The sequence below is a fragment of the Henckelia pumila genome, unplaced genomic scaffold, assembly GCF_033568475.1.
Source record: "Henckelia pumila isolate YLH828 unplaced genomic scaffold, ASM3356847v2 CTG_627:::fragment_1, whole genome shotgun sequence".
Lineage (NCBI taxonomy): Eukaryota > Viridiplantae > Streptophyta > Magnoliopsida > Lamiales > Gesneriaceae > Henckelia > Henckelia pumila.
In genome coordinates, this window is record NW_027331869.1 from 121,392 (window position 1) to 142,218 (window position 20,827).

At 34.9% G+C, this 20,827-nt stretch overlaps 3 protein-coding genes across 5 annotated transcripts; all 3 read left to right on the forward strand.

Annotated features, from left to right (window-relative positions):
* The first annotated feature begins 304 nt into the window (after positions 1-304).
* LOC140873527 (uncharacterized) lies at positions 305-3,121 on the forward strand. Its single transcript, XM_073276696.1, has 6 exons — positions 305-536; positions 882-920; positions 969-1,210; positions 1,337-1,589; positions 1,872-2,180; positions 2,700-3,121. The coding sequence occupies exons 1-6, from the start codon at positions 305-307 to the stop codon at positions 3,119-3,121; spliced, it is 1,497 nt and encodes a 498-aa protein (XP_073132797.1).
* A 545-nt stretch (positions 3,122-3,666) lies between these two features.
* LOC140873529 (uncharacterized) lies at positions 3,667-4,284 on the forward strand. The gene has a single exon (XM_073276697.1). The coding sequence runs from the start codon at positions 3,667-3,669 to the stop codon at positions 4,282-4,284; it is 618 nt and encodes a 205-aa protein (XP_073132798.1).
* Positions 4,285-15,723: 11,439 nt separating this feature from the next.
* Positions 15,724-20,590, forward strand: LOC140873550 (uncharacterized). 3 transcript variants are annotated; one of them, XR_012148071.1, is made up of 7 exons: positions 15,724-15,806; positions 16,076-16,204; positions 16,295-16,449; positions 17,056-17,150; positions 17,498-17,845; positions 19,429-19,842; positions 19,926-20,590. XR_012148071.1 is itself a non-coding variant. In XM_073276714.1 (7 exons), exons 3-6 carry the CDS (start codon positions 16,432-16,434, stop codon positions 19,655-19,657), a joined length of 462 nt encoding a protein of 153 aa, XP_073132815.1. In that variant the 5' UTR covers positions 15,724-15,806; positions 16,076-16,204; positions 16,295-16,431; the 3' UTR covers positions 19,658-19,842; positions 19,926-20,590. The 3 variants fall into 3 exon arrangements, 2 of the variants coding, with proteins under 2 accessions (XP_073132815.1, XP_073132816.1); XM_073276714.1 differs by having other exon boundaries at positions 17,726-17,845; XM_073276715.1 differs by lacking the exon at positions 15,724-15,806 and adding an exon at positions 15,840-15,912 and having other exon boundaries at positions 17,726-17,845.
* The last annotated feature ends 237 nt before the right edge of the window (positions 20,591-20,827 follow it).

A 20,827-nucleotide genomic window follows, 5' to 3' on the forward strand; every position in this document is an offset into this window, starting at 1 on the left:
ATCGCAAATGCTAATCTCAATCTCGAGCGATCCTTATCCCTTTTTGCGGACGGCTCAATTGACTAGGAACAGTTTAGAATATACAGTGACTATAAGATGTGTTTCATGATTGCCATCCCCATGTGCTACCACATCGTACATACACTATAGTATATTCAAGGTCTTTATCAAAAACAACAATATTATATCATAATATAACAATATGAAGAAAGATAAAGTCAATACCATTATAAAAGTGTAAATTATATTAAACAAAAGATTGTTTTACATAGAGTCATAAAAGCCCTTAGCCACAAGTTGGTGAATGCTGGGAGACCGAATAATTTTGCTGATGCTCTTTACAAAGCCAAGGGGGCTGAAGCTGGTCTTATTAGACAAAGAGGAACTCTATTTGTGTCTCAACCCTTGGGACAACCACAACCACAACCACAACCACAACCTCAGTCATAGTTTCAGCCACAGAGCAGATACGAGGGAGGTGGTAGCAGTAGTGGCCGTAGAGATCGATTCAGGCCAAAAGGCAAGCAATTTAAAAGGCATGAGTGGTTCCTCTAGCTTCAGTGGGTAGAGACAGTCTAGTTCAGTCCAGAGTTTGGGATTTTCAACTTGGTTTTGTAACAAGTGTGGGGGAAGACATTTTAGTGATGATTGCAAGGGAGTCCCAGGCAATTGTAGATTGTGCAATCAACCAGGACATTATGCCAGGGTGTGTCCTTCACGTGGTCCTGATGCTCCATGTGGTGGAAATTCTTCGATATCTATAGCTAACTCTAACAGATAGGCTACTTCGATACATTCCTTTCAGCGTCAGAATAGACAGGGAGGAAGCCAGAGTGTAGGCTAACCTCCAAGACAGCAATCACAAGTTTATGCTATTACAGAGTATCAGGCTCAGGCTACACCTGATGATGTGATTGCAGGTAACTGTGTTTTTTCTGGTTATCCTGCTTATGTATTGATTGATATAGGTGCATCACATTCATTCATTTCTGAGAGATTTGTTGCATTGCATGCCTTGCCTGTTGATCCTTTGCCATATGTATTTGCTATTTCTTCACCTTTGGGCAAAGGGAAGATATCTGTGAGTATCGTCAAAGGATGTAATCTACAGTTTGAGGGTAATGTGATTGAACTTGATTGCACAGTACTTAGGTTATCTGATCTTTCTTGTATTATTGAGATCGATGTGCTAACCAAGTACAGGGCAACAGTGGGTTGTTTTCATAAAATAGTCAAGTTTAGACCAGATATGGCAGAAAACTGAATATTTTATGGTAAGGGTTCTAGAGCTAAGATCCCTTTGATTTCAATGTTATCTATGACCCATTTACTGTAGAAAGGGGCCGAGGGATTTTTGATCTATGCAGTATATGTACTGAAATCTATCCCAGAGTTGGCAAATATTCCAGTTTTCAGTGAATTTGCAGATGTGTTTCCAGATGAAATTCTGGGCTTTCCTCCAGCCCGTGAACTAGAATTCAGTATTGAATTGATGCCTGATATGTTGCCTATTTTCAAAGCTCTTTATAGAATGACACCACTAGAATTGAAGGAACTCAAAGAACAACTTGAGGATTTGTTAGCCAAAGGTTACATTAGATCGAACGTTCCACCTTGGGGCGCTCCGGTACTATTTGTGAGGAAGAAAGATGGGTCGATGAGATTATGTATCTATTATCGACAGTTGAACAAGGCCACTATAAAGAATAAGTATCATTTGCCTCGTATAGATGATTTATTTGACCAGTTGCAGGGTTCTTCTGTCTATTCAAAAATTGATTTAAGATCTAGGTATCATCAATTAAGGGTCAGAGAGGCAGATGTGCCTAAGACCGCATTTAGAACCATATATGGCCATTTTGAATTCCTAGTTATGCCATTCGGAGTGACAAATGCTCCTGCTGTGTACATGGATTTAATAAACAGGATTTTTCAGAAGTATATCGATGAGTTTGTGGCAATATTTATTGATGATATTCTGATTTATTCCAAGAATGAGACTGATCATGCTGAACATTTGAGGACTATTTTGAAGATTTTGAGAATCGAGCAGTTGTATGCCAAGATGTACAAGTGTGAGTTTTGGATGGACAGAGTTGTATTTCTTGGACATGTTGTTTCAGGAGATGAAATTGCAGTTGATCCTAGCAAGGTTGAGGCAGTGATTAACTGGCATAAACGTAATTCTGTTCCTAAAATACGTAGTTTTATGGGTTTAACAGGGTATTATCGCAGAGAAGGATTCTTTAGTATTGCGAGACCAATTACCCAATTAACCCAGAAGAATGCTCCTTTTGTTTGGACAGATGCGTGTTAGGCAAGATTTATTGAGCTAAAGAAGAGATTGACTAGTGCTCCTGTGTTGACTATTCCATCAGGTACATGTGGTTTTGCTGTTTATTCTAATGCTTCTCATAGAGGTTTGGGTTGTGTGCTTATGCAGAGACGCCATTTAATAGCCTCTACATCGAGACAACTGAAGCCACATGAGACCCGATATCCCGTACACGATCTTGAGCTTGCAACCATTGTCTTTGCGCTAAAGATTTGATGACATTATTTGTACAGTGAGACCTTTGAGATATTCTCTGACCATAAAAGTTTGAATTATTTTTTTTCTCAGGCTTAACTGAATATGAGACAGAGGCGTTGGTTAGACTTGCTGAAGGATTTTGACTGTGAGATTAACTATTATCCAGGAAAGTCTAACGCAGCTGTCGATGCCCTGAGTAGGAAGGTATGCGATTTGTCCTTGTCTATGGTTGTATCTAAATTGATTGAAGATTTCTGCACTTTTGGTTTGAATTTTGTGACAGATTTTCAGCCGATTAGGATTTTTGCAATCCAAGATGAACCAGAATTGCTTATGAGAATTAAAGAAGCACAGAAATTCGATCAGAGCATTCAGAGTTCAGTAGAGAAAGTCAGATCTGGACATCAGTCAAAGTATCAGGTCAGTAATGATGGAATTTTGTTTGTGAATAACTGCACCATTGTGCTAGATGTCTCTGAGTTGAGACAACAAATTCTGAAAGAGGCACATTGCAGTAAGTTAAGTGTCCACCCAGGTGGCAGAAAAATGTATAATGACTTGAAAGTTCAATTATGGTGGAAAAGATGAAAACATATGTAACAGAATTTGTATCCTGATGCCTAAACCGTTAGCAAGTGAAAGCAGAAAGAAAGCAAACAGGTGGTCTACTGCACAATTTAGCAGTTCTAGAGTGGAAATGAGATCACATAACCATGGATTTTGTCACTAAACTACCAAGATCCTCGAGGGGTTGCGATGCAATCTGGGTAGTTGTGGACAGGCTTAAAAAATTTGCTTTCTTTATTCCTTATTAGATGACATATCGACATGATCAGATGACCAGTATTTATGTCAGAGATGTTGTGAGATTGCACGGTGTGCCGAAGTCTATTGTGTCCGATAGAGATCCTCGTTTCACTTCGCACTTTTGGCACAGATTGCAGGAAGCTCTCGGTACTCATTTGCATTTGAGTACAGCGTACCATCCTCAGACCAATGGATATTCAGAGCGGACTATCCAGACTCTGGAGGATATGTTGAGAGTTTTTGTACTTGATTTTGGTACCAGTTGGCAGGATTCTTTGCCACTTGTTGAATTTTCCTATAATAACAGCTATCAGACGAGTATTGAGATGGCTCCTTTTGAAGCGTTATATGGTAGAAAATGCAGATCTCCGAAGTTTTGGGATGATCTTGAAGAGACACCAGTAACTGGGCATGATATGATCAGAGAAATGTCAGATAAGGTAAAGTTAATTCAGTCGAGATTGAAACAAGCGCAAGATAGACATGCCAAATATGCTAATGTGAGGCGAAGACCTCTGAGTTTTGAGCAAGGTGACCGTGTATTCTTGAAGATATCTCCTTTCCAGGGTACAGTCCGTTTCGGAAAGAGAGGTAAGTTATCACCGAGATATATTGGGTCATATGAGATTCTAGACAGAGTCGGTAATCTTGCTTACAAATTAGCTCTCCCTCCAGCTCTATCAGGTATACATGATGTCCACGTGTCTATGTTGAGGAAGTATCAACCAGATTCTTCCCATGTACTTCAGCCTGATGAGGCAGAATTGGATAAGACTTTGATCTACTTTGAACGACCGATTCAGATTCTCGACAGAAAGGATAACCAACTTAGAAACAAGTCAGTTCAATTGGTTAAAGTACAATGGAGTAGACACGGTGTTGAAGAAGCAACTTCGGAACTGGAGCAAGATATGAGACAAAGATATCCCAAGATTTTTGAATGAAATTTGTTTCATTGTAATTCAATCCATATTTGCTAGTATCGAGATGTAACTGAGATTTCGAGGACGAAATCTTTTATTAGAGGGGAGGAATTGTAATGCCCCAAAAATATTTAATTTGAGAATTTACGGAATTTTGGATTTAAATTCCAAGTTTTAGAAATTAAGGGACTGAATCAAAGTTTGAAAATTTAAGCAAGGACTGAATTGTAATTTTGGGAAATTCTAGGGACTAAACTAAAAAATCTGAAATTCTTAATAATTGAAGCAATTATTAAGGTAGTTGCATGTATTGTATGCATTCCATTTCAGAAGAAGTCATGGGAGAGGAAGGGAAGCCATAACCAATATTTCTTCAAGCTTTTATTCCTCTGATCCGATGTCATCCGACCATCAGATTTCAAAAATAATTACGAGTTCGGAATCTTTGCGACGAGAGCTACGTTTCTACGTAAGTTTTATTAAATTATATCAAGTTTGAAATTTTGGGTGTTGTTGGATTCAAGAATTTATTTGATAAACATGTTCTGGAGTTAATAGAGATGGTATATCTAAGACGGTTTCAGAAAATACCATCGTTTGAACATGTTTTATATTTTTGGATGATTTTCTGAAAATTCTCGTTTAAGGGGCTGTGTATAATTTGAGAATTTGAGGATGAATTGATGATGATATTATGATAGAAACATTATCTTATTGATGTCGAGAAATTTCAGAAATTTTTGGTTCTAGCCATTATGCCGTCGGTTCAAATTTTTGAATGAGTTTTTGAGTTCTAATGGAACCGATGAATTTGAGAACGATATTTATGAATCTATGACAATCTATTTCAGATTTGATTGGAAGTATATCGAATTCAAGTTGCAAGAATTCGAGTTGTTTGGAGTTCGATCAAGGTTTGAGTTGAATCTAGCCTTGAAAATATTGATATTTGATTAATATGAATTGATATGAGTATTTTATATTGTAGCTTGTGGATTGAGCTATTTCGGAACCGAGATTTGAAGGTATGAATTGACGAGGAAAGAATGGGATTGAACTTCAAGATGAGTTGATTTCTCGAGTCCTGAAAAAAATCACACACTTTACTTGTTTATGTGCTATTGATTAATTTATATGATTCGATTCATGCATTTGACTGATGACATGAGTTTTATTTGATATTATTTGGTGATTACCGATACTTGTTATTTGACCATTATATGAATCGAATGTGTTAGCATACACATGAGTTGAGATGACTTAAAATGAGTACGAGCTAGATGCATGAGTTACAACATCGATATTTGTATATTGCATCATCTCATTCATATTGAGTATGCGTTTTTTCGAATTGAAATACCGTTAATGGCGAGTTACAACATTGAAGATGAATTAAATACCATCAATGGCAAGTTACAACATTGATGACAAATCAACGGCAAGTTACAACATCGATGCGATGGTGAGTTACAACATTGCTGCTAAGGTTTAATGTGAACCTTGATGTCGAGGTCGGATACGAACCTCGATGACTTGATACCCGTCATTTGGAAGCCAGTATTTCATTGATCATGCATATCACAAAAGCATAAAATATTTTGAAAAGTATTGATTGAGTTTTATAAATTTTGAAATGCATTGAACTTGTATATTGATTTATATACTTCCGTTGTTCATACTAAGTTTTATACTTACCGGTTTTTTGGCTGTTGCTTTATCTTGAGTGTGTGCATTACAATAGGTAATCCAGGTCCGAGTAATAGAGGGCCATGAACACTTGGGATGAGTTTAGAAGTGGTACTCCGTGTGGTTTTAAACTTGATATATCGGGCTTGTAATTTGAATAATGTTGGGTATTTATACATTGTTGAGTTTGTTGTATAATTATCTCATTTCATGGTTTTTGAACCCTTTTGAATTATACTATTTGACCATGTATCGAGATCGCATCATTTTTGGGCCTTAAAGTCGAAAAACAAATATAGAGGGTATTTCGAGGCGGAAGCGCGCCCGAACCGCTCAAGGGCATGGCCAAGCAGCCGCTGCGCATCACGCCTGCGCCGGCCATATATATATATATACATATATATATATAATTGTTTCATTTTTCCCGGCTTGATCGGTTGGTTTGTTGTGTTGAGTTTTGAACCCGGGGTATCCACAAAACGTCACCTGAATAACTTACTATTCAGAACTAGTCGATGCTCCCAAGCCAATGTAAGTTTCTATAAACATAATTTGAAGGGTTTTACACTGGTTAGGACCGGTAGTGGGAGTCAAAACTTTTTAAGCTCATTTTGGGACAAAACTTGTATCGAAAAGTCTTGATTAAAACTTTAAAAATTCATAACAATTAAAATACACGTCCAAAAATCACCAAACTTTCCAGAAAAGCTTAAAAACAGTTCAGAAATGATTGGAACTTGAAATCTACAAAATTTGGACGGCGCGTGAAACTCTCGCGTCGGTGCATGTGGCTAATCCAGTCTCCACATGCAGCTAAGATTTGGCAGGTAGATGTATTTTTGTATTATATACAACTTTTGTGTTGAACAGTTTTTGAAATTCCCGATGGAGTTTGCCCAGATTTTGAAAAACAAAGATGGTGACCAAGCTTGTTTCGGCTGTATAAAAACAGTACTTCCGGTGACATTTTGGGTGCTCTATTGGAATATACTTGAACTATACAACATTTCAAACAACTTTTGTAACCGAAGTGAAAGTCATCTAAGAAGAATAAGAAAAACAAGATAGAAGACACTACCTTGGTTACAAGTTTCTGGAAATTTTTTTCAGAAAATGTTCTTCACGGAAATGAATTTTATGGAAAGATTTGGATCAAGATCTTGTTACACCTTCAACACACTTCAACTTCTGGGTAGAAAAGGGTTGTTGGGTAGAAATTTGAGGAATTTTGGACAAAGTTTGATATTTTTCTTTGAATTTTCTTGCCTCTACACTTGATTTTCATCTATCTCTCTCTCACTTCTTCCTACTCCTTGGCAGCATAGCTAAATTTTTTTTGAAGAGATTACTCTTCTAAAACTCAACCAAGGAGGGATTTTTATAGGAGAATGGAAGCCTTCTAGTTTAGACAAGTGTCTAGGCACTTGTTAAAGACTAATTTTAACAAGTGTCAAGTTCAAACTTAAAATAATAAAAAATGACATATGTTTATTAATTAATTAATTTATTCACTAAATTTGTATTTTATTTTGTTTTGGATTATTTAGAAGCATATTTCATGTATTTTATGACTTTTAGTAGTCAACATATTGGAAAAAAAAGATTCATTTCATTTAAATAACTTATTTTTGTCTTTTTTAAAATATTTTGGGGAGAATAATTGTCGCAATATTACATAGTTTGATATTTCATCGGTCTAAATTTGATAAGTGAAATTTTTGTAATTATATTTTATGTGATTTAGTTTGGCCTTTGTTATGTATTGAGCGATATTATGTGTTTTTGTGTTTGTTTGTGCTGTTTGCAGGAATGTAGGTAACAATAATTTTTTGACATGTAAAAGAAGTGAAATAGATGAAATAAGGAGAAGGAGATAAGATTGAAGCGAAAAGAAGTGCGAATATTAAAGGCGGAGCACCGAGAAGAGGCAAAGGAAGGAATCATGAAGCAGCAATTGTCTAGAAGTTATTGGCATATCTTAAGATTTGAATCTGATCTCTACCATTCAAAATGTAATATAAGATGTTTAAAGCTGCTGTCCAAATTTCAGCCCGATCCGATGGCTAGAACGCAAGATATGATTTTTGCAAGAATTCTGCACAAGAAGGAACAACACAAGGAGCACCCGCGCCCGAACACTAGCGCACCCGCGCCCTGGAGCTCTTTATTTCCAAAGAAATGTGATGCCGATCAGCGCACCCACGCCCTCCTATCAGCGCACCTGCGCCCAAGAAAAATTGTCGTGATACACCCGAGCCCGACTTGCTCTATTTTTTTGAAGCTTTTATGTCTCGAATTTTAAAAGGATTTCTTGGTTTATTTGAGAGAGGATCGAGGGTTTGCATCAGTTTTGGACGGCTAAAGACGGCTAGATACCAATGAGAAGGGAGAAGAAGCATTCTTGGCGCGAATACGGACGAAGCGACTTTCGGGGACGGAGAAGCATCATCTACCTTATTTTTTATTTATTTCTTTCTCTTGATTTTTGAATGATGTTCAAGAACATGCTCCTGCAGCATTCTGACACTTGTCATTCGGATGATTCTTACCACAATGGTTACACTGACCTTTTCTTCCAAAACGCATCACTCCCCCAGATCCGAAGGAAGAAGAAGCAGACTTCTTGAAAGACTTAGCACGGAGAACCAAAGAATTCGCGGGTCTAGACGAGAGGAAAGAACGGTTACGTCGGATGCTGTCTTTTGCCTGGAGACATCGACTAACTAGTCCCTCATAAGTCATGTCATCGCCCACAACTACTCGATCATAGATTTTTGGATTAAGACCCTGGAGAAACAGATTGTACTTGGCCTCGGTGCTTTCAGAGATCTGAGGACAATAAGACAACAGTTCGAAGAACTTTTGCCGGTACTTGTCAATGGACATCAAGCCTTGCTTCAAACCTAGTAATCCACTTGCTTTCGCCCATCGGAGTGCGGGAGAAAAGTACAGCTTGTGAAAAGATGTGCGAAACCCAATTAACAACTTGTCGCGCTGCGATGATAGGTGCGGACGTAGATCTCCACCATTTCCTAGAACTTCCTTCTACTAGAAATTTGAGAGTCTCCATCTTTTGTTTCTCAGTGCAACAGAACTCCTAGAAACATCTCTCCATTCGTTCTAGCCAGTTCTCTGAATGCTCTGGGGTCTCGCCCCCAACTAGTGGCCTAGGAACCAACTGCGTAAATAAATGCATACTAAAACACCTGTGATCATCACGGTGGTGCCTCTCACGATGTTGACGATATCCCCAATGATGTCTCTGAGCATCATCATTACCTCATCGTCCAACACTACCATGACTACTCTGATCATCCTGACCTACCATCTACAAGACAAGCAACGATTACCTTGATCAAAATCTATATCCCAAGATTACTATGCATGCTTTGATACCATAAATGTAGTGACCCGCACCGTGATCACCTACTAATCAAGATCTTATGCATGCATTTAATTTAATTCAATAATAATCATAAATATTCAGCGGAAACCAAATAAAAAAATACAATCCCAAGGAAAGGAATATGTAAATACTGCTGGAAACATGTAGCCTAAGCCCTCCTGGAACCACCTGCCTCATCCAATCGCAAACCTGCCCCATAGAATAGGGTGTCCAGAAACAACAATACGAGGATGTGAGCATAAAACGCTCAGTATGAGAGTATGAATATACAATATTATGTGTGCATGAATGCAAGTGTAAGGGTACCAAGACACGAGGTCAAGAAACAAGCTCATAGACTGGGTCCAGGGTACATAGCACGTTGCGCCATCGCATCAGGAGGTGTCTCCTATACCCATTGGATAATGGTGACCTGATACTGGTACAAGTCCAACCATAACGGTGACCTGACACAAGACATACGTATCCAACCATCCACTACTCATAGGTGAGCGCCCTACTACTACAGGATATCTCAAAGATACTGGATCAATATTCTTATGTATGCAACATACAGTCATGATAGGTATATGCAGATAAAATCATGTCATATAATAAAATAAACCATGCAAACACATAATACATGCATACTTAGTTTGGATATCTCGGACAGTACTTTTGTACCTTAAATCTACTAAGCAAACTACACCAACTCTATGTCCAAGCCTAAAGTCTGAACTACAATGCAAAATACTCATGCATCAAAATATTATTCTAAAAGCCTTAACTAAGCTATAGCATACTCTTTATTCTCTATAAAGGGCTAGAGCTATACCTTCGTCCATCTTCATCTCGCTGAGGATGACTGCTCCAGAACTTGGGCACCACTCCGCTGCAACTCCGGAGCACCTTTCCAACTCCCGGACCAAGCCTAGGAAGGCTAGAAATCACCCAAAAACACCTAGAAAACTCTAAAACCAAGAGAGAGAGAGAGAGAGAGAGAGAGGAGTGAAAGGTGTGAGAATTCTGATTCTCGGAGGGCCTATTTATAGGAGGAGATCGGACGCTCCGATCTCCTCCTATAAATAGGCCCTTTGAGAATCAGAATTCTCGCACCTTTCACTCTCTCTCTCTCTCTCTCTCTCTCTCTCTCTCTCTCTCTCTCTCTCTCTCTCTTAGTTTTAGAGTTTTCTAGGTGTTTTTGGGTGATTTCCAACCTTCCTAGGCTTGGTCCGGGAGTTGGAAAGGTGCTCCGGAGTTGCAGCGGAGTGGTGCCCAAGTTCTGGGGCAGTCGTCCTCAGCGGGATGACGATGGACGAAGGTATAGCTCTAGCGCTTCTCTGATCTCTGCATGCAGACCACGTCACTGCATGCACAGTTCGGATGCTCCGATCTCGACTTCGGAGGCTCCGAACTGCTGCGTGTCCGATCAGCAATGACACCTCACCAGCTGCATGGCCTAACTGAGTTCGGACAATACAATTGGGGTTCGGACGCTCCGAACTCACCGTAGCCTCCGATCCTTGAATTGAGCTTCCGAAGGGTTCAGACCCTCCGATCTTGGGTTCGGACCCTCCGAGTTGCCCTTGGCCAAAAATCCGAAAATTGTCCAATTAAATCCAAATTAAGCCTCTAATCCATGCTTAACCATTTTTTATTTAATTAATCTTGTAAAAATGGAATCGGGTCATTACAGAATTTTTGTGCTATTTACCGAATTTGATATCTAAACTTTGATATGAATATTGAGTTTGATGTTAGATACGAATGTCTACTTATCACTTGAGAAAGGGAGTAGAAAATAATTGAATTCTTGGTTAGTAAATTTTTCTACGATATAGATTTCTTTAGAAATTAAACTGACTGGTGGTCAAGTGATATCGAACCTCTAGAATTTGTCTGTCATTGAACTTTCGTCTTCTGAACTCATCGTTAATTAATTTTATTCATTGAAATTTTTAGCTAATTAAATTCAAACCATCTTCGTAGCTCTAAATAGGATCAAGATTTTATTAGTTTCAAATATTTAATATAATATCATTTTATTCATTCTCTGCGGGATCGACTTTGACTTAATTCCTTTATTATAACTCGACACCGTACACTTGCCAGCTAAGACACAAACTAACGAGTTAAACTGAAAGACATCAACTAAGTCGACATTGACCGAAGCTCAACCAAAGTAAATGAGGTAAATTGCATTCAATTTAGGGTGCTAAACTGAATCAGTTTTACATAAGCTAAATTTTGTCAGTTGATCAAAGCCAAATTATATCAAACTCAACCGAAGACTATCTAAACGATCAAATGAATCGTCCACAAACTAATTGGTTACTTCCTCAGTCTACCTCATATGGATAAGATCAATCGTACAAGACTAGACACCACATATTCAAAACAAATTAGTGTATGATTTTGTCAGGGAATGTCTACGGAAAGACAAAATAATGACATTTAATTTGAATTCAAATGAGCCGTTGCCCGCCCACTATAAATAGACATCAAAGGGGATTGGAAACACATACGGCTCAAAAAGAATTCTCGCACACTTACTCAAGTTATCAAGGGTAAACTGAAATCCCCACTCAGTCAAGTAAGCAAACAGAAAGCATCTTGAAGCCTATCATCTGAGAGTCGAAGAACACAAGAACAAGTATTCAAGAATAACAGATTAGTGAGGATCAATTAGTGATAAGTTTTGTTGTAATAACAAGTGTTGTATCAGTGATATATCAGTTGAGGTGCTACAAACCTCAGTGTACGAAGAAGAAGTCGTGAACTGTGTTCTTGAGTGTTTCTAAAAGTTCTAGAATAGACAGTGTGTATAAGTCCTAGTCTTGATGTGGGCTGTTGCAAGTTGATTGTAATAGTCAAAGTCTTCTAGAGTGAATTCTTACGAGGTGGAAGAAGGGGTGATGTAGGAGTCATTGAAATCTCCGAACATCCATAAAAAAACTTTTGTGTTCTTACTTTCAGTTTATCATACTCACGTACAATCCATCAAATTACAAGTTCAAATATTTTAGTTGACCTCATTCCGCACGTATTAAGTTGGTCAATTAACATCGACATACGAGAAGGAAAATGATTCTGTTGATTAACCTCAACTGAACCAAACTAAGTATTTTTGGAGATCAACTGCTACAATTATATCAAGAGATCAGTTCCTCTAGCAGTTTCTCATTTTCCCCCAAAACCTTTCCTAACAATAATAATAGTGAAATTAAGTTTAAATTTCAAATAGTTACCTAATATTTTAGGGGTGTTACACTAATATTGATCGAAAAATCCTTTTGATATGCGTGAGTTTGAATTTGAACTTGACAGATTATGTTTTGAAACTTGAGGGTGAGATTAATGAATTTATGAAGCTCAATTGTTGCATAATTTTATTTAGGTGTTAGGTTGGGTAGATAAGATTGAGAAATCACTTGAGGCAGATTGCATTACATGATATTGTGACTTGTTTATTTTGTGTGTGCATTGTTTTGTTTTGTTTTGTTTTTTTCTCTTTTTCTCTTTTTTTTTTATATTTTATTTTGCTCATGACTAGCAAAAGTTTAAGTTTGGGGATTTGATAAGTGCAATATTGCATTTATATTTTATATGATTTAATTGGGTTTTTGTTATTTATCAAGCGATATTATGTGTCTTTGTATTTGTTTGTGTCGTTTGCAGGAATTTAGGTGACAATCATTTTTTGGTAGGTTAAGAAAGGTGAAATTAGATGAAAAGAGGAGAAAGAGATACGGACGAAGCGAAACAAATTGCGAGTATCGATGTCGGAGCAAAAAATCAATGAATAGAGCACGACGCACCATCACCTGTTACCTAGCCCATTCACTCCTGAGCTTTACATGGACAGCGCACCCGCGCTACTATCCTTTTCAAATTTGAAAACATTTTGCGACGATTTAAAAATAAAATTTTGGGCGTTTTTAGAGGACTTTTTTTAGGGTTTGCAACAGAGGACAACGACTGGAGATTGTTGGAGAGCATAAGAGCAAGAGAACATGGTACGAAGACAAAAGACGACCATCCGAGGACGCAAAAGTTTATTCTAACTTAATTCTTTGTCATCTTCTATTCTAACTTTTTGTTTTGATGGATTTTTGGAAGAACATGCATTGTTTTTTTTTAAATTCATCATCAACTAACTTTTTAGTCTAGATGGTAGATGGATCTTGACTTGAACCCATGATTTAGATTTTTGATTTATATATTTGAATTCTTCGTACTTATTTGTGTTTTTCTGTTTTTAATATTTTCAATTTACTGACAATAGATTGAATGATTTATTGTTTCAAATTCATCACTCGGGAGAAGGGATTTTGAATACGATATAGAAAAATATATCGCTGGTGTTTATATTGTTTGGAATACATATAACTTCATTGAAGCCATTAGAATTATTGTGCTATTTACAGAATTTAATATTCAAACTTTGATAGAAATATTGAGTTTAATATTAGATACGAACTTCTACCATCACTTGGGAAAATGAGTGAAAAATAATACGGATTCTTGACTAATAAACTAAAAAAATTTATAATTAAGCAATAAATATGGATTAATCTTAGTGGAAGTCAAGTGAAGTCGAATCTCTAGAATTTACTCTCCGTGATCTTTCGTCTTGCAAATTTATTGTTAGTTAAATTTATTTATTGTAATTTTTAGATGATTAAAATCAACTCTTTTTAGTAGCTCTAAATAGTATTAAGATTTTATTAGTTTCAAATATTTAATATAATATAATTTGATTTATTCTCTGTGGAATCGACTTATACTTAATTTCTAAATTATAACTTGACACCGTACGCTTGCGAACAAAAATCACGCAACAAAGATGTAATCTAAATTTAAAATTTTGATTTTATCACAAAAATATTAAAATATCAATTAATAAACTATTTATCTTTTTGTAGGAATTTAATGTCCCAATAAATAGTCAATTTTTTTATTGATATTTAATATTATTGTGTAATTTTCATAATTTCAAGGTTAACAAATGTAATTGTAATTATATAAAATTCACAAAAACTCCGTGAAATTGATATTTAATATTATTGTGTAATTTTCATAATTTCAAGGTTAACAAATTTAATTGTAATTATATAAAATTCACAAAAACTCCGTGAAACGGTTTCACAGGTCAATTTGTGAAAAAAATATCCTATTTGGGTCACTCATAAAAAAACATTATATTTAGGTACCGTTTGGTTCGAGGATAGAATAAATAATACTTGAATAAGTAATATAATGTAATATAAAATAAATAAAAAATGATAGTTAATTTAGTATTTGATTTGATTGATAGATTATAGTTTATTTGATTTGATTGATTGAATTTTATATTAAAAATATAAATTACCATTTTGTCCTTTTAAGAATAAATAAAATATGTATTATATTATTTATAAGGGTAATATAGTAATTTAAATTCAATGATTTGATTGATGTAAGATAAATGATTAATGATTTGATTGATGTAAAATAAATAATTAATAGATGGATAAATAATATGACGAGAAGAACGCGAGATTGGATAGTAAAAGTTGTACAAGTACTAATTGTACTTGTACCAAACGGTACCTTAATGTAGTATTGATTCTTGTTATGGATAAAAATTCGTGACAATCATCTCATGATAGACTTTATTTTTTACACAAAATTAAAAAAGACCTTGAGAAGTATTGGTATAATGTCAAATTAGTACATGAATTATTGAAAATGGTTTAATTGGTACATATTCAATTTATAAAGTCAATTTTACCCTTCAACTACATTATTTTAAAGTTTAATATTTTTGTTAAATTAAAATAGATACACAATTTATTTTTAAAAATTATTTTATTAATACAATTATAAACATAAATTTATATTTATTTAAATTTTATATTATAGAAAAAAAATCGTACTCATTGTACAAAACATTGTAAATATTAATTAATACAAACATGAACATACACAAACATATATAACAATTGATAAATTATATATTCAAAAATAATATATATTAAAAATATATAATAAACGATATATATTTTTTTGTTTATGTGATAATATTATTCTTTATATTAATCAAATTAAAAATTATATATATGTGTGTGTCTTTCATTTATAATCTATAAATTTTACGTTGAATATTTTTTTTGTATAATGATATATAATATTCTTTTTATAGTATAGTAATTAGTAAATATAAATTTATATTTACAATTGTAATTAATATAATAATTTAAAAGACAAAAATATGTATGTAGTTTAATTAATCAATTTAATAACAATATTTAATTTAAAAGTAATTTAAATAAAGGATAAAATTAACTTTTGAGTTTGATTATATACCAATTAAATTATTTTCAATAATTCATTTACAATTCGTGTACCAAATTTTTACGTCTTAAATTTTTACACAAAATTATGTATTATGGCGCTCTCGTGATCGTATTTCTCTTCCGAGTATTTCCGGGTAATTTTTTTGTTTTCTTCTTCTTCTTCTTGATACAAATTGAGTTTCTGATATGTGTAATTAGCTGAAGACGCGCAGAATTGAATTGGGGGAAGAAGAATTTATCGTATTCTTCTACCATACTATATATTAGATAGTTAATTTGGTTTACACTGTATCATTATTCGATAGTTAATCATGATTAAAATTCGGTACTATCTTTAATATAAGTACACACCATGTTTAGGCATTTTGGTCGAAAACTAAACTTTGTTTAATTTTGTTTACAGCTATGTGATGATTATAAGGATCCAAAAAAATATGTATGCGGTGGAGGGTGTACTTTTTTTCATTCCGGCCATTTAGCTTACATCAGGGGAAAGGCGGAAACAACCTTAAACTTCTACAATAAGAAAAAAGTTAGACGAATGATTTGATATTGTTAATAATAGCCTTGTTTGCTTAATAGGCATGATGATTTTGTTTGTGTATTTTTGGGTTGGTTACAGCGAAGCAATTTCCGTCTCGAGAATGTTGTCAAGGTTAACCATTTCGGTATTTCGCTTTCTGCTTGACATTTTTGGCGCAGAGGGACGAAAATGCTGAGCCTCGTCTTTTTCGAGGTGTTGTTTGGCGGGGTGATGTAATGCTATGTGAGATCAAGGTACCATTTATCCTTTTTCCGGGTTCATTTGAATGCTCAAAAAGAAATCTCCTGGTTTACAATCTTGAAATTTCAATCTTCAGTGCCACGAGATTCGAACAAAGTTAAAATGAAATAAAATCCCCGGTCTGTTCATTATGGAATTTGGATTTAACAAGTTCTTTTTAACTCTTCAGAACAGGGGTTCATTACTTGTGCTAATTTAACGATTGCTCTATGAATTTGTAAATCACATGTTCTAGTCAATAACTATAAAAGATGAAATGGAGAGGGTGCACATAGATGACAAAGCAGAGATATGCGTCCTGCTGGTCAACAAGTTCTAAATGTTGTAATCAAATGTAGTGGTATTCTTGCGGCATGGTGCTTTTTATTAAATATGTGAAAATTCTCTTAGCTGCGGATTGGTGTTGTGCAATGCTAGAGTGAGGCTTCACCCAAAGCATAAGTGGAGCCTTCGACCAAGCTTGAAACTAATATCAAAAGCCATAATTTGGAGTAGGCTCGAAAAAGAGGAATATAGATGTATCCTCATATGCTAAACTTTTTTTTTCATCTTTTTGTTTCATATGAAGTTTGGAAGTTAATTCTGTTATATATTTTTAGGATGGCGATGATGATATTACGATTCCAGTTGGCCACGTAGATGATGAAAGTCGTAAATATAAAAGAACTGAGGCAAATGACCGCCTTCGGAAGTGGTACCTTGATGTGCAACTAATTTATTCTTTTATCATTAGTCGAGTTGTTCTATATTCTAGCTTTAGAATATTCTTACTTGGAAGCGCGTATGCTCTGTTTGTTCATTACTTTGCTTTATGATGTTTGCAGTTTGCCATTAGTTTAGTATTTAAATGTTCCAAATTTTAGATTGCCACTGTTGGGAAGTCATATGCTATATGCATATGTGATGTTTGGCATTCGTTGAGTATTTATACATTCTAGATTGAATATTTTCTTAGTTGGAAAGTCATGTTCTAGTCATTGTTGAGGTATGCGATTAATCGCAGCTCATAATCTTAAGCTGTGTTGTGTTTGTGTATTTCAGTGGTGGGGATCGTGATTGCTCGACCTAGTTATTTTACTTGGGTGAAGTACCTCGGTAGTGTGGGAGCTCAAACGTTGGATGAATGTTCCAATATCTCATAAATGGGCTCTTTATTTTAGTTTAACATCTGTTTTTGAAATGAAACACATTTACATATTTTGGTTGTGTTTACATGCATGTGTTGTCTTCTCTTATTACCTTTTTTTTATGGTTGGTCCAATGCACAAGGGTTCAAAATATGCCCGATGTTTGCTCTGTGGATGAATCCGAGGATGATTCGGAAGATGAGAAGTATGACCCAGCTGTTCGTGACGGTGGTGTAGATGTGGCTGGTTCTGCAGTGGGAAGGTTTGGACTAACAAATTATGAATCTAAATTTATGTGGTTTTCAAGGGTGTTGGTAGCTGATAAGAGTTTGGACTGAATAGTTATGCACGCGTTATGTTAAATTTATAGAAATAAATGTTCCTATGATACTAAGTTCAAATTTCAAAGCTTGTTATGAAATTTGCATTCTATTTACAAAGGACGTGTTGTTCAACGGTAACTTTCGCTCTTCTTGGTTAAATGTGAGAAATATATTTGAAGGGATTTCGCTTTTCGGTTGCTATTGGAACTAATGATTTTCATTCGTGTTTTTTTCCTTTTAAAGAGTTGAGGTTGAATTGTTTAAGTTTTTAGATGCGAAACTTTACTTCTGCGTGTTTTATTCATATTGGCCATTTTTGTTGATTAAAGTAATAATATCATGATGAAGAATCATACTTTTTTTAATTTGGGATTGGGATTGAAAGAAAATATTTGATGCTCAAGCATATGCGCAATTGTTCGTATTTGAGTAGTGATTAACGTGGCTCCACCCTAACGCTTCCAATTCATTTTCTTTTATTTCTCTGGGTTCTTACTGCTTTCTCTTTCAGTGAACTACCATGTATGTTCATGTATTGGATTGATTTTCTTCAACACACTTCATGCCATGTGGGGTTAACACATGTTTGAAGCATGAAGATATGCGCACATGATAACTTTGTAATTAGTAGAACACACACACATTCATGTGTTTCTTAAACACACGTACATGATATCCGGTGAAGCATTCAATTGTCTTCTCCCTTTTTTATTAAATTTATTCCTATTATTTATTTTAAATCAAATTTAAGCATGGTCAAACACTTTGATGAAACTTTACTTCAGATGTATGATTAGATGAGTATTTCTTGGACTCGAGCTTTTCTCGAGGACTTCTTGGCTAACTATGTGAAAAATATTCAGAGAGATGTGGATTTTTGGTTGATGTTCAAATTAATGATTTTCATTGTTTTGGTGTGTGTGTGTGTGTTTATCTTTTAAAGATTTGAATTTGAATTTCTTAAGTTTTTAGTGGGAATTGCTTGTACACGTTTTATTCATATTGCCCTTTTTTAAACCATTGATTTAAATACATGATGATGAATAAATGAGCTTTTTATTTTAGTTTAACATCTTTTTTCTGAAATGAAACATGTTAACATTCTTTGCTCGTGTTTGCATGCTTGTGTTGTCTTCTCTTATTGGCTTTTTTTTTTATTTTTTTATTTTTATTGGGTGGTACAATGCACAAGGGATTTAGCATGACAATGTATGGTAAAATTTGAGTTGCCCAACAGCCTACCTTCTGTTCAATGGGGATTTAGCATGACAATGTATGGTAAAATTTGAGTTGCCCAACAGCCTACCTTCTGTTCAATGGGGATTTAGCATGTTTTCTAGTTTTATTGTCAAGTAAAGATTTAAATTTTATTTGTACGATAATACTTGTTGCCTATTTAAAATTAGGAGTCGTACTTTATACCTTTAATAAAAATTATATGCATAGGTTGATTTATAATTTTTCTTTTGAAGTCATCTTTGGAAGTCAGATTTTTATTTATTTATTTTGGTTTGCAATATAGTTTGGAAATGGAAAATCAAGACAGTAGAAACAAAGAACTCACGTCAAAGCCAATTTTGAGTAAGAATACAAGCAAGGATTCAAATAAAACAAATCAACAAAGTGAAGGGCGTTCAAATGCAAGGTGGAATACATTTCTATCGCTGAAATTTGTTGATTTGTGCGAGGAGGAAATTTTATTGGGCAATCGACCAAATGGTCACTTAATGCGAATAGATGAAAAAATTTAGTGAGAATGTTTAATGAGGCAACTGAAAAAACATATGTGTACAAGCAACTTCGAAACCACTGGGATTCCATGAAGAAAGATTGGTTATTATTCAAGAAGCTAATGCATATGAAAACCGGAGTTGGTTGGAATCCTACAAATAATTCACTAGATGCCTCCGATGAATGGTGGGAGAGAAAACTTAGTGTAAGTTTTCTAACTTTATTTATATAAAATTGTTTATTTGATCGTTAAATCTTAGATTGCTATAATATAATTTATTATTGCAGGAAAATGGAGAGTATGTCTTAGAAATAAAGATTTATCACTCGTTTGGTTCGATATGATAAGTTATTTTCTGATGTTGCTGCAACGGGGGAAAAGGCAAGGGCATCAACCCAACAACGTGTGCATTGCGTTGGTGACAATGATGAGATTGTGAGGAAAATGATGATTTGCCTGATTTTGAAGAACATGTTGAAATTGATGATAGTAAATATAATGATTTGGGAATGGAGAATGACACAAGATTTGGAATCAAAGAAACAAGTAATATGGGCAACGACATTGTGTTTCCATCTTTGTCATCGCTCAAGCGAAAATTTAATAGAGAAGACAACAAGGAAAAGAAGAAAGTTTCTGGAGCTTCCTCACTAAAGGAAGACATTCACTCTCTTTTGAAGTATTTGGAAAATAAGAGCACCACAACCTCTGCACCTTCGACAGAGAAAGATATTGAATCTGCAATGGTGATATTAAAGAATGTTCCTGGACTAGAACATAAAACTGAACTTTGGTGTTTTGCTTGTAACTTGTTGAGCAAAAAAGAAATGCGGGTGATTTTTCTCAATCAACCTGATGATGATTGTCGGTTGGCATGGCTAAAGTATAACCATGACATGAACAAGAAAAATGACTTACTTTGATAGTGATTTGTTTGCGCCTTTATTAGTGGTTTTGTTGCATCTTTAATCTTCTTTTGTTTTTGTTTCTTTATTATTATTGTTTTGATTGTAAACATGATACAATATTTTGTTGAAGTTGGTCAATGTTTTTTGTTTTGACATCTTATACTTGTTTATATTTGTTTTTGTTTTTGTTTTTTTTTCTTTTTTGGCATGACTTCAATAGTTTAATGGAGCCTTGTGATGTTCAACACTGTGCTTTAAATCATTCAAATACATTTTTTGAG